This window comes from Macaca fascicularis, chromosome 16, assembly GCF_037993035.2.
Source record: "Macaca fascicularis isolate 582-1 chromosome 16, T2T-MFA8v1.1".
Taxonomy (NCBI): domain Eukaryota; kingdom Metazoa; phylum Chordata; class Mammalia; order Primates; family Cercopithecidae; genus Macaca; species Macaca fascicularis.
The window spans coordinates 13,004,362-13,017,250 of NC_088390.1; the positions used below are offsets into that span (position 1 = coordinate 13,004,362).

General features: G+C 39.7%; 1 protein-coding gene across 10 annotated transcripts in view; it reads left to right on the forward strand.

Annotated features, from left to right (window-relative positions):
* ARHGAP44 (Rho GTPase activating protein 44) overlaps nt 1-12,889 on the forward strand; it is a 203,354-nt gene that overhangs the window by 140,615 nt on the left and 49,850 nt on the right. For 7 of the 10 annotated variants that reach the window (XM_005582936.5, XM_005582934.5, XM_065532790.2 and 4 more), the window contains exons 7-8: nt 254-371; nt 11,184-11,252. In XM_005582936.5, the coding sequence (XP_005582993.1) occupies nt 254-371; nt 11,184-11,252 (187 nt within the window). The remainder of the gene's footprint in view (nt 1-253; nt 372-11,183; nt 11,253-12,889) is intronic. The other 3 variants (XM_065532791.2, XM_074018617.1, XM_074018618.1) reach the window with 1 other exon arrangement.

Here is a 12,889-nt window from a genome sequence, read left to right on the forward strand (position 1 = left end):
GGTGACAAATCGGGGGATGCTTGTCCTATCTGAAGGGGCCGCAGATTCTCAGCTTCAGTCAGCAGTTGACGCATGGAAATGTGGGTCCACTGCCTCCTTGCCTAGTACTCGGTACCTTTTCATGACCTCCCTTTTCAAGTGAGGGTATGTAGTTCCCTGGGTGATGTTTGTAACCAGGTGTTTTCTCAGTGCTCCCATGGGATCCCCAGGGCTCTACCTGTCTCACGTCTCTTTTTCTCCTATTTTCCATCAGGTGGCAGCAGACTTCCAAGTCTTCAGGTTTGTCCAGCAGCTTACAGCCTGCGGGTGCCAAGGCTGATGCCCTCAGGGAAGAAATGGAAGAGGCTGCCAACAGAGTGGAGATTTGCAGGGTACCTGCCCTCTTTGCTCCTCTCTACTGGGACAGGCTGGGGAGCCCTTAGGGATTTCCTTTTTGTTCGCTGGAGTTCTCTTAAAACTCTGCCAGTGAGCCTCTGGTTGAACTGAATGTCCCCAAGCCCACCCGGCTAGCATCTCCAAGGAGTCCAGGATGAACCCAAGGAGTTGGGGCTTTGATGGTGACCTAGACAGGGAGGCAGCATTCAATTATCATTGGTGGTCCTGCATGCTAGGCAAAGAGAAATGACCTGTATTGCTGTGTGAAGCTTTTGTGTAAATCATCTGAGTCCCAAAGAATAAATTCTGGGTACCAAAGGACAGTTGAGAATTTGACCATAGAGGAGCCTAGACTCACTGTTTATACTTTATTTCCTTTTTGGCTGCCTTTTGATATTTCCTGAGTCACTTTATCCATCCTATGCCTCCTGGAAGACATGTATCTATGAAGTTGAAATGCTAGCCATGAAGAGAGTCACAGCAAAGAGAACTTCCCACTTGTTAAAAGAGAGGACATCGTTCTGAAAACTGCGACTCTGTACTCGTGTAATGATGTCCTTTGTTATACTCATTCAGATGTTTCCCATCTCCTTTATTTGCAAATATTTTATAGGACTAAATTAGCAATAGACTGTTCATGATGCTCTGCGTGTATGTACATCTCTTTACCTGCCTATATGTCAGCTTGGGTTTCCAAGGAAACCAAAACTCTATTTAGACCCAAGGAACAAAAACATCACATTTCTGTAACTATTCTGGGAACCTGTCTTAATCACATCCAGTTTTGAAGGAGAATAACCCGTTTGCCTGTGGACATCTCTGTTTTTCATGGCTCTGTCTAGTCTTAGCTTGTCCTTTGGCTTTTTCTCTTACGGCCACCCTGTGCAAGTGGCTTTGACCTTGCATTCAGGTGACATTCAGAATCAGAGAGAATTTCTCTCTAGAATTAGAAACATGGAAAGATTTTTAAAGAATTCACTGTCTCCCAGCCAACAGTACTATGGAACCAAGCAAAGTAAGACTAGTACTTCACAAGCAAGATTTTTTGTGAGTGCAGCTGATTTGTTATTTGAACTCCTGCATAAATGCCAAATATCTGGCATGTGTGGTATTCCTGGAGCATAATTATTCTCTCCTTGCAATTTCATTTTTACTGTGTATTCTTTTTTTATTCTTTTCTCTTTTTTGTTTTGGAGGCAGAGTTTCATTCTTGTTGCCCATGCTGGAGGGCAATGGCACAGTCTCGGCTCACTGCAACTTCCGCCTCCTGGGTTAAAGCAATTCTCCTGCCTTAGCCTCCCAAGTAGCTGGGATTACAGGTGTGCACCACCATGCCTGGCTAATTTTTTTTGTATTTTTAGTAGAGACAGGGTTTTACCATATTGGCCAGGCTGGTCATGAACTCCTGATCTCAGGTGATCCACCCGCCTCGGCCTCACAAAGTGCTGGGATTATAGGCATGGGCCATCGTGCCTGGCCTACTGTGCATTCTTTATCTACCATAGATCTATGTTCCTCTGTTAAGAATTCTTTTTTCTTTTAATTTCTTTTTCAATAGAGAAGAGAGGGTAGTGGTAAGCAGGGATGCTGGATGTGAATATCCAAATAGATCAGAATAAAAGTTCAGTAGCTTTATCCATTCCTGTCTTGCTTCTTGTATTTGCTATTGTGCCAAAAATATATTCATTTCCTCTTCAAAGGTTAATAGTACACGCTCAGCATAATCAGTTAAAAAATACAAAAATATATAAAGAAAAATGCTAATATTCTCCCCCTTCCTGTCCAGCAAACTTTCTGTTTCCAAACAGGATAGAAACCTCGCCGCCAATATTTGTTAAGACTTCGTTATGACAGTGCATTTTGTTAGGTGCCAAGCAGTCATAACAGTTATAAGGATAAGGAAGCCAGTGCTAGATAACACCTGTGATATCATACTCCAAACTTTTCTTCATAATCATACGCAGTCATAGATAGCATTTTTCTACTTATTTATATGTTTGTTTTTGTTTTGTGTTTGTTTTATTTTGAGACAGAGTCTTATTCTGTTACCCAGGATGGAGTACAGTGGCACGATCTCGGCTCACTCTGCCTCCTGGGTTCAAGCAATTCTCATGCCTTACCCTCCCGAGTAGCTGGGACTACAGACGCACGCCACCACTCCTGGCTAATTTTTGTATTTTTAGTTGAGACAGCGTTTCGCTATGTTGGCCAGGCTGGTCACAAACTCCTGACCTCAGGTGATCTGCCCACCTCAGCCTCCCAAAGTGCTAGGATTACAGGCATGAGCCACCACACCTGGCCTATATGTTTGTTTTTAATAAAACGGTCATATTGTTTACATTAATCTGTCATTTACTTTTCTCAGTTAACACCACATCCTGAACATCTCTCTAGGTTAGTAGCTGTAATTGTAACTTAGTCTTTTTTATAAATTGCGTGATATTCCACAGTAGGGATACACACACACACACACACACACACACACACACACACACGATTTATTTAGCTATTTTCCTATTGATGGATGTTCAAACTGGTGTGTTTTTGTTTTATTTTTTAGCATTCCCAAAAATGATACAATAAATATATACTTATATGTATATCCTTATACCCTGGTAATTTTTTTTCTATAGAATAGATTCCAAGAAGTGACATTTTTGGGTCAGAGTCTATGCATACATTTTTAAATTTTCATAGCTATTGACAGTTTACTTCTGTGAAAAGGAAATTGCATTTTACATTTCCACCAGCAGTATATAAAACTGCACATTTTCCTTCGTCTTCTAATGTATGTTGCTCCTATTTTCAGTTTTTGCCAATTTGGTGAGGGAAGAAAAACTACCTCTTCACTATTGTGTTCTTAATTTCCCTGAATATAAATGGCGATGAGTATCATGTATTTACTGGACATTCTTCATGTATTTATACGCATTCTTAATTTGTTGAATTGCCTATTTGCATTGGCAATTGGCCCAGTATTTCTATTGTTTTTCTGAAATATCAATTTATAAAAATTCTCTATATATCAGCAGTTTTAAACTTTTTTCTGCCTGCTGTGCTGCAGATACCTTTTCCAGTCTGCCATTTGTCTTTTGACTTTATGTTGACATCTACCATTAAAAATTTAATAATGTGTTTCCTTTGCATGGGAAAAGATCCTGGGTAGCCCTTTAGGCATCTTCTATGCAAAAGTTAAGTGATTTTTCTTCTTTAATTTTATGTTAAAGTTTTAAATTCATTTTATACACCTATTTTATACACTTTAATACATCTGAAATTTATTTTTGTATATGATGTGAGGTTGGGGTTTCTTTTTTTTTTTTTTTTTTCAGATGGATAGTCATTTATGCCAGCATCATTTGTTAAATAAGCTACCTCCCCCTGACGTGAAATTTCACTATCTAATTACTCAAATTTATTTCTGGACTCTATCTTTCATTAATCTGTTTGCCTGCTCCTGAGACAATAGTATGCAGTTTCTATTCTAATGATTTCATAGCAAATACAATCTTCAGTAAGGTAGCCCCCACTCCTTTTTTTGTAGTTATCTTGGCTAGTCTGTTACATCCATTTTAATATATGAACTTTGAAATGATCACATCCAGTTCATGAAACCCTACTTTGTGCTCAAGGGAGTCTCATTTGTGTGCTGAGCTGATCTCCTTGAGAGTGCTCAGTGCTGATTTTGTTAAAGTTCGCTTCTGATTATTCTTTTATTTTTACTTTGCTGATTGCCAACTGTTTTAAATATCTACCTTGGTCTTCCTACCTCCCCTTGCTGGGGTTCCTTGAATGGAATCTCTTCATGGTTTTGTATTTCCTCAGCAGGCAAGTGTTTAGGATCTCCTATATTGTGGCAAATCAGCCAAGTGCAAATTTGTAGACTGAAAGTTAATGAAGTAGTAATCTGATTCCTCTTTTTTGAGGACCAAGCAGAGCTCCCCAGATCTTTGGGACCCAGAGAGATTTAGCCCACCAGGAAAGCCAAGTCAAGGTGGGTTCCATAAGACAAAACCCACTGAGACCTCAGACAGGCTTGCAGGTGCAGCACTGCCTGCCTGTATTCTTTCAGAAGCCCATCCAAACCCTGCCTTGCTCCCTATTTCAAGACGAGACAAGCCCAACTCTTCATAAGTAGTACCTGCTTTCTCTTTTCTTCCCAAGGCTTTCTATAAAAGACCCCTGAATCAATATATCCAAGGAAGTATAAGTAGTTGATAATTTTTCAGTAAGAGGAGAGAAAGTGAAGAAGGACCCGTGAGCAATGATGTAATAATAGAGGACAGTGACTACAAACCTAATCCACTTGGCGACAGCAGTGTCAGTTTTGTTTTGCTTTGTACAGGAGACTGGCTGCAGTCTTAGGATTTTCACTGTAAGGTGACACTTTCCATCATCACCTTTCCTGCTTTTATCTCCCCATATTTCCTCACATAAATTCTTATCCTTGCTTCACTCACATCTCTGTTTTTCTCATTTAGCCTTGTCGTCTCTCTCTTTTAGTTTGTATCTCTTCTTTTCTATTTTATTCTTCTTCGATGTGTAATCTTTCCTTTTTGAAAATCAAACTTGAGTCTGGGAAAGACAACAACAGAAAGACAGATGTCTAGCTCATTTTTCCTCCCTATAATCTGAAGAGCACATATATTGTTAGACTAAAAGGCAACCTTGAGTCTGAACCTACAACTCCTTATTACAAAATTAGTGCCATGTCATGGGAAGTAAATGAGATCCTGGAAGAACCCATGACTACTCTCTAATTTGGAAGGCTGTGGAATGGTCGAAAAGCATTTATGTTACTTGGAATCCCTTCTGCCAAAAGCATCTAGCCCGGCAGACCTATGGGCAAGCATGGCCACACCCAGTGAGAAGCCAACTGGTGGCAGAGCTTCCACTGGTGTGGATTTTCCTGAAACACGGCTGGGACCTTCCTTGGCGTGTCAGGCAGTAGTACCACAAGGAGTTTGGGCACAGCCAGATCATTTACCTAACATGGAGGACAGAAGACATCATGTACAAAGAGATGTTCCCTGGTCTGTTTACTTCAACAAATTAAAATAATTTTTATTATGATCTCTGAAGTTGACCGCATGCATCCTCTATAGCAGCAGCCCCACAAGATCTGAGTCACTAAATTTATGTCAGACAGAACTTAGGTCTGAGAAGATTCTATCAGAGTGGGTGGGAGGGGCAGGAAAGAGATACTTACCATTTTAAGGTCAAAAAATAATCCTGAATAGATTATTTTTCTATGTTGACGATAATAATAAAGTATGCAAAAATAGAACACTTTTAAAAAGTATTTACATATGATAACAATAAATTTCAGACAGCATGTCTTGGTGCCTCAAATACGACTAAAGAGCATATGGACTAGGCGCGGTGGCTCACACCTGTAATCCCAGCACTTTGGGAAGCTGAGGCAGGTGGATCACCTGAGGTTAGGAGTTTGAGACCAGCCTGAGCAACGTGGTGAAACCCCATCTCTACTAAAAATACAAAAATTAGCTGGGTGTGGTGGCTCATACTTATAATCCCAGCTACTTGGGAGGCCAAAGAAGGAGAATCACTTGAATCTGGGAGGTGGAGGTTGCAGTGAGCTGAGATCGCAACATTGCACTCCAGCTGGGGCAACAGAGTGAGACTCCATCTCAAAAAAAAAAAAAAAAAAGAAGAAATCAAGAGAATGTGGATTTTAGGCACCAATAGATAAAGGTGAGATAAAATTTTCAAGTAAAGTGGAAAGGGAACTGAATGAGATTAGGAAATATTTTTTTAAGTAGAAAAATAATGTAGGTATGGCATCGATTTTAGTCAACAACCGAATTGACACTGCAGAAAGGTAAGCCAATGATGTAGAGAAGAATTTGAGAATTTCTTCTAGAATGTTAAGGTGAGAGCCAAAAAGAATGAAAGAAAAGATGACAGATGTTGAAGATAATGGAAAACCAAGGTACAGATAATAGGAGATCCTGAAAAACAAGCAAAACAAATCAGAAGAGCATAGAAAAATAAAATTGACCTGCATCAGAGATCTCTGTCTCAAATCTGTGATTCTGAAAAACAGAGATTTTGCGCTTTTTTTAACCTTTGAAATGATTTTTTACACAAACCTTCTTGAATCAGTAAACTTTATTTTTTAGAGCACTTCTAATTTTGTAGCCAAATTAAGTGGAATATAAAGAGACCTCCCATATATTTCATTGGCCCATAAACACACACAGCCTCCCCCAATGTCAACATCACACACACAGTGGTAGAGTCTGTTACAATTGATAAACCTATATTGGCGCATCATTGTCTTCCATAGTTCATAGTCTACTCAGGGGTTCACTCCTAGTGTTGTATATTCTGGGAGCTTTGACAAATGTATGCGACTGTATCCACCATTGTAGTATCCTAGAGAATAATTTCATTGTCCCCACATCCTCTGTGCTCCTCCTATTTATTCCTCCCTGCCGACCCTTGACAACCACTGGTCTTTTTATTGTTTACATGGTTTTGTCTTTTCCAGAAAGTCATATAGCTGGAATCCTACAGTATGTAGCCTTTTCAGACTGGCATCTTTCACGTAGTAATATGCATTTCAGTTTCCTTCAAGTCTTTTCATGGCTTAACAACTCATATTTCTTTTTAGCCCTGAATAATATTTCATTGTCTGGATATACCACAGTTTATCCATTCGCCTACTGAAGGACATTTTTGTGGCTGCCAAGTTTGGGCAATTATGAACAAAATGCTGTAAACGTCCACATGCAAGCTTTTGTGTGACATACATTTTCCATTCATTTGGGCAAGTGCCAAAGAGCATAATTGCTGGATCATATGGTGAGAGTATGTTTAGTTTTGTAAGAAACTGTCCTACTGTCTTCCAAAGGGACTCTACTCTGCATTCCCACCAGCAATATATGAGAGGTTCTGTTGCTCCACATCTGTGCCTGCATTTAGTGTTGTCAGTATTTTGGATTTCGGCCATTTCAATTAAGGTTCTGATCCTTGTTCAGTCTCTTTGTTTTTTGCCTTTTACTGTATCTGTAATTTTTTGTTGAAAGGTGGACATGATGTGTTATAAAATAAAGAGTGGTACATAGTTCTTTGGAGATATGGTAAGGTGTGGGAGAAGGGGAAGCATTCGTAGTGCTGTGATAGATCTCTTTCTTTGGTGAGCCTGTGCCTTAGGGCTGTGAATTTCACCAGTGCCTCTCATTTTGTTGTTGTTGTTGTTTTAATTATTATTATTCCTTTCTTAGGTGGGACAGAATGGTTAGAGTGGGTTGGAGTTGAGTATTTCCCTTCCTCCTGCTAGGTTAGGCAATTTCAAAAGCCCCATAGGCTTTGGTAAAATAATTTCTCTGTAGGGCAGACCTTGTTAAAGATGGAGTACTCTAGTATATTTCAAAATGACTCCTTTTTTCCTCCCAGCGCTGAAAGCAGGAGAGGATTTTTCTCTGAAATTCCCTGTGAGAACCTGGTCCTAGAGCTCCTAGAGGTAAAAGTGGGTCCCCCTGGAGGATTTAACTTTCAGACTTGTCCATGCTGGGCCTCCATCAATTAGTCAATTACAGTATTGGTTTTCCTGCCCCAGTACTGATTTTGGCTGAGGTTTCTGCTGGTAGCTTTCTGTTTCAGTGAGTTGTAATTCTTGCATTTGTCTGCCTGTGTCTCCAATTTTCAGGGCAGCAGTTTGCTCTATGAACTCACTTCTCTGCCAAATCTAAGAGTTGTTGACTTTCAGTTTGTTCAGCTTTTTACCTGTTAGGACTGACTTCCAAGCCCCTTACATGCTGGACCAGAAACTGAAAGTCAGCAATAAAAATCAAGGTGTGCTTTTCACCAAGAAAAATTATTTAAAAGACCAGTATTTATAAATACCTTGGAGGTTTTTTTAAACAACAGAATATTTAAAATTCTACCATTGGCCAGGTGCGGTGACTCATGCCTGTAATCCCAGCACTTTGGAAGGCCGAGGTGGGCGGATCACCTGAGATTCTAGAGTTCGAGACTAGACTCACCAACATGGTGAAACCCTGTCTCTGCTAAAAATACAAAAATTAGCTGGGCATGGTGACACATGCCTGTAGTCACAGCTCAGGAGGCTGAGGCAGGAGAATCGCTTGAACCTGGAAGGCGGAGGTTGCAAGTGAGCCAAGATTGCACCACTGCACTCCAGCCTGGGCGAAAAAAAAAAAAAATCTACCATAAAATCATGAGCTATTCTACCACAAACTCATGAATTGTAAATATTGCTAACAAGATTTGACAAGAAGACAATCTTTGACAACAAGAAGACATTATAAAATTGAGAGTTGTTTCTAGATTAGAAGAGTTAATATTATAAACACTTTGAATTTCCCAGAATTAATTTGATTAGTACTGTAGTAAGTAGATATAATTGTAGTAAGTTTTTCAAAGAATGAAAAAAGATTTCAAAAGTTAATGTGGAAGAATTACTAGAGCTTTGAATTACTAGCTCTTAAAATACATTATACAGTCACATGATTAAAACTTAGGAACTATTTCAGAAATTTATAGATCAGTGAAAAAAAGACATTGCAGCATGAAGAAAATCCAAATACAATGTGGTTTCATCTGATAAATAAGACATTTTCATACCATAGAGCAGTCTGCTCAATTCATGAACAGTTCTGGGACATTTGGTTAGCTATAAATTAAAAAAAAAAAAAAAAAAGCTGCCTGGTGGGATTATAGGTTAATTTGGTTACTTTTTAATTTTTCTGAGTGTGGATTAGTTGTAAAATTGGAAAACGTGATTTTTCAAAATGCATTAAATTCTGGTGATTAATGATGAAAGGGTTTTTTACCTTTATAAAGAAAATTTGCTAATGATTTAGACAAGTGAGAATTTGATTTATAGTTTCCTTCTTACTTGAAGTGTGTTTTTTTTTTTAGAATCTATATTGTTAGCTTAATAGCACAGTAGTCCAATCATGCCTTTAAAAATCCTTTCTTCTTCCTGAGGGCACATACAGATTTTTGTAGGGTCATCAGTGAGAGAAGGACAGATGCCAAATTGTTGAAGGTGTATTTGATGCAACATTTAGTCCTTCAGGCCCTCCCTTCCTTTCCTCTGTCTACTGAGCCATTTGTATCACTTAACTCTGTTTTTCTCTGACTTGAAGTATCGTCCTCCAGCTGGCTGGCTGGTGATGGACATCTCCTGAGCACAGCTGCTGCAGGGAAGACAGATAAGGTTGCTTCCCAACTTGGCAGCCTACAAAGCATTTATTTAAGGGACCTCTGGTGAAATGGAGCCGAGGTGATCTTTGAGCCCATTTTATTATTCTTTGGGAAATTTACCATCCTTGAACCTTAATTTTTTTTTCATCTGTTCATTCAGCAAATAGTTGTGGCACCCCTGCTATGCTAAACACTTTGAGACAGTGGGTGACAAACAGATAAGATCCTTGATCTCCTGCTACCTACAGATCTGAAATTGGAAATTCAATACTTAACCTAAGAGAGTTAGAAGAGAATTCCTTGTAACATTGTGCCTGGCATCTAGAATGTTAATTTCCTTTACTCTTTCCTTATTCTGTGAGACTGGACCAAGCATAGCATTGTCTAATCTGTACTTCAAGCTCTCTAGAGAACACATTTCCTCTTTTAACTCTGTGACTCTGTTCTGTTGCCTTGTGTACAAGAACTCTTGAATGATGTTCTCAGCAATTGCTTGCCTGTCACAGATACTGAAAAGGAAACAGATTGCTCCTGCACATCCCAGTGTTCTTAATAAGAATAGGCTTAATTAGCAGCTAGAGAGACTGAGGGTTATGGGGTTGGTGCAGATTGCTTGGGGTTTCATGAAACAGGCTCTTCCTGATGCATATAGTTACCTGCTTTCATTGGTTCAGCATCTAGGTCAGCGCTCTTGTGCTGTTGCCATGTTTGCCCCAACCTGAACACATAGACTCTTCTCTCCTCAACTAAGTGCCTCTTCTAAGGATCTCCATCCTAGAGCGGCTGCACAAGGAGGAACCTTAGAGATCGTATGACTTGAGCAAGCAAGTTCGGACAAGTGACGTGCTCAAAAATACGGTTAATGACAGTCTGCATTCCGCTCAAAATGTACTTCTATTATGCCATGCTATGAGTGATTCCATAGAACTGAAAACTGTTCTCCTTGGAGGACAAAACATTCCAGATTTCAGTGCAGCATTAGGTCATCTAATCTCATGGACAACTGAATCTAATACTGCACCATTAGATTTGTGTGCAGTATTGCAGGAGTCCAGATGTTGCCAAGTTTTGAGTCAACAATCCTTTCCCTGTGCACCTGTCTTATCCAAGCTTCCTCCAAGCTGGTGCATTTCCATCTCTTTCCCATATGCTTGTGATCAACCAGTCAGTATTGAGTCAGTATTGAGAATGAAGGGAAGCAGACCAGTGGAAGGATCAAAGAGAAGAAATGGCATTATCAAAAGAGCAGTAGCACAATGTGTACTTGGAGCTTGCTTCAGAATTGGGGGGCACAAGCTATAAAGATGGATGGAACTAATTTGCACATCAGTCCTCTACACCAACTTTGACTTTCACTCTAGCTGTGGTCCACATGTCAAAATCTCTGGGGAAATGACTGACCTAGGTGTTCTTTGCAAGCTTACACATTCTTCAGAGCTGTGGTTGACAAGTATGGAAATGCTCATGGGAAACTTGTAACATATCAAGCATTATTAAAATTGAGATTAAGCAGTGTTTAAGACTCTTTCCCCTATGATGTGTTGACGTATGCATTAGCCACTCTCCATTGGTTTATGTTTTACCTTGGTTGTATATTTTGCCTTGCACAGGACCAGCTCTCAGCCGACATGTACAGTTTTGTGGCCAAAGAAATTGACTATGCAAACTACTTTCAAACGGTAAGTGCCCAGAAAGGTGAGATTGCTTAAAGGCTGTTTGTAGGAGAAGGGAATGTGGGCATGGAATTAAGAGTCCCTTAGTTGAACACATCATAGAAAAAGGTGGGAACTTTGACCATTTTACTAGTGAATAAATCCTGCCATGCTCCTGATATGGATTTCTCCAAAAACCTTAGAATCAAACTCACTCCCATCCCTCGGGATTATTGCAACTCAGTCCAGTGATTCTCAACCAGGATTGATTTTGCTCTTTCCCCTGGTGGGCAGTTGGCAATATCTGGAGACATTTTTGATTATCACAGTTGTGGAGGGAGGTGCTACTGGCATTTAGAGGGCAGAGGCCAGAGATGCTTGTAAATATCCTACAATGCACAAGACAGCCCCCACACCAATGAATTATCCAGTCCAAAATGTCAGTAGGGCTGACATTAAGAAACTGTGGTCTGTACTAACAAGGGGCTTGAGATAGGAAGGCAATTCCTTCACCCAGCACATTTTTTTTTTAATCTAGATTTTTATGAAAGACAGTGACTGATAGGTAAATGATGATTGATGTGGCCTCTTTGCCTGCCTCTCACCAATCAAAGTGATTTAGACAGTAAGAAACAGGATCTGAGTCATCTAAACTTGAATAAACTGGTGCAGATAATTAAGGCCCAGGTTGTTTACCAGGGTAAATGCAAAGCAAGTTAGAAAACTTTGAGAGAGAAAAAAGTTCAAATAAAAATGATCAGTTATGCTCACCTGCCTTTAAAGTTGGGAATAAAAGGCTAAGACCTAAAAGCTCTTGATATATAATCGGGGAAGGAAAGGAATGATAAGGAGGGAAGGTAAAGAGAGGAAAAACAAGAAATTCTGCAAAGTTTAAAATGCTTTGATAAGTATGGTGGAACAACTGTGGGCTGTTAGCAATTTTCCAACATTTCATTAGTGGTTCAGAATGCAGAGAAGCCGCTTCTACTGGAAAAGGAGTTGATATGCATTACTTCCAACTTGGAAAGTTTATTTAATTTTTTTTTATTGTTATTTTTTGAGATGGAGTCTCGTTCTGTTGCCCAGGCTGGAGTGCAGTGGTGCAATCTCAGCTCACCACAATCTCCACCTCCCGGATTCAGATGATTCTCCTGCCTCAGCCTCCCGAGTAACTGGAACTACAGGTGCATGCCACCACGCCTGGCTAATTTTTGTATTTTTAGTAGAGATGGGGTTTCACTATGTTGGCCAGGCTGGTCTGGAACTCCTGACCTCGTGATCTACCCGCCTCAGCCTCCCAAAGTGCTGGGATTATAGGCATGAGCCACTGTGCCTGGTGGAAAGTTTATTTTAAAGTAGTAGAAATTTTTCAGGTGTATTCCATTGGTTGTATTCATGAAGCTAATATTTAATTTTAGAAACTCTAAGACATTAGAGTTTTACATTAGTTTGACATTAGACGTTACAATTTAGACTTGGAAAGAGAGCCTAATTGTCATTTGGGTACCATTTATTTCAATATTCTGATTTTTTTAAAAATTCATATTAGTTTTACTTTAATTTTACTTAAGGATATTAGTGTCCACCCTCCACAACAAGCCCTCAAACAGATTAATTTCCTCTCTTTTCCTTATACATGCCCAGTTTTGGGGAAGGGACAGGAG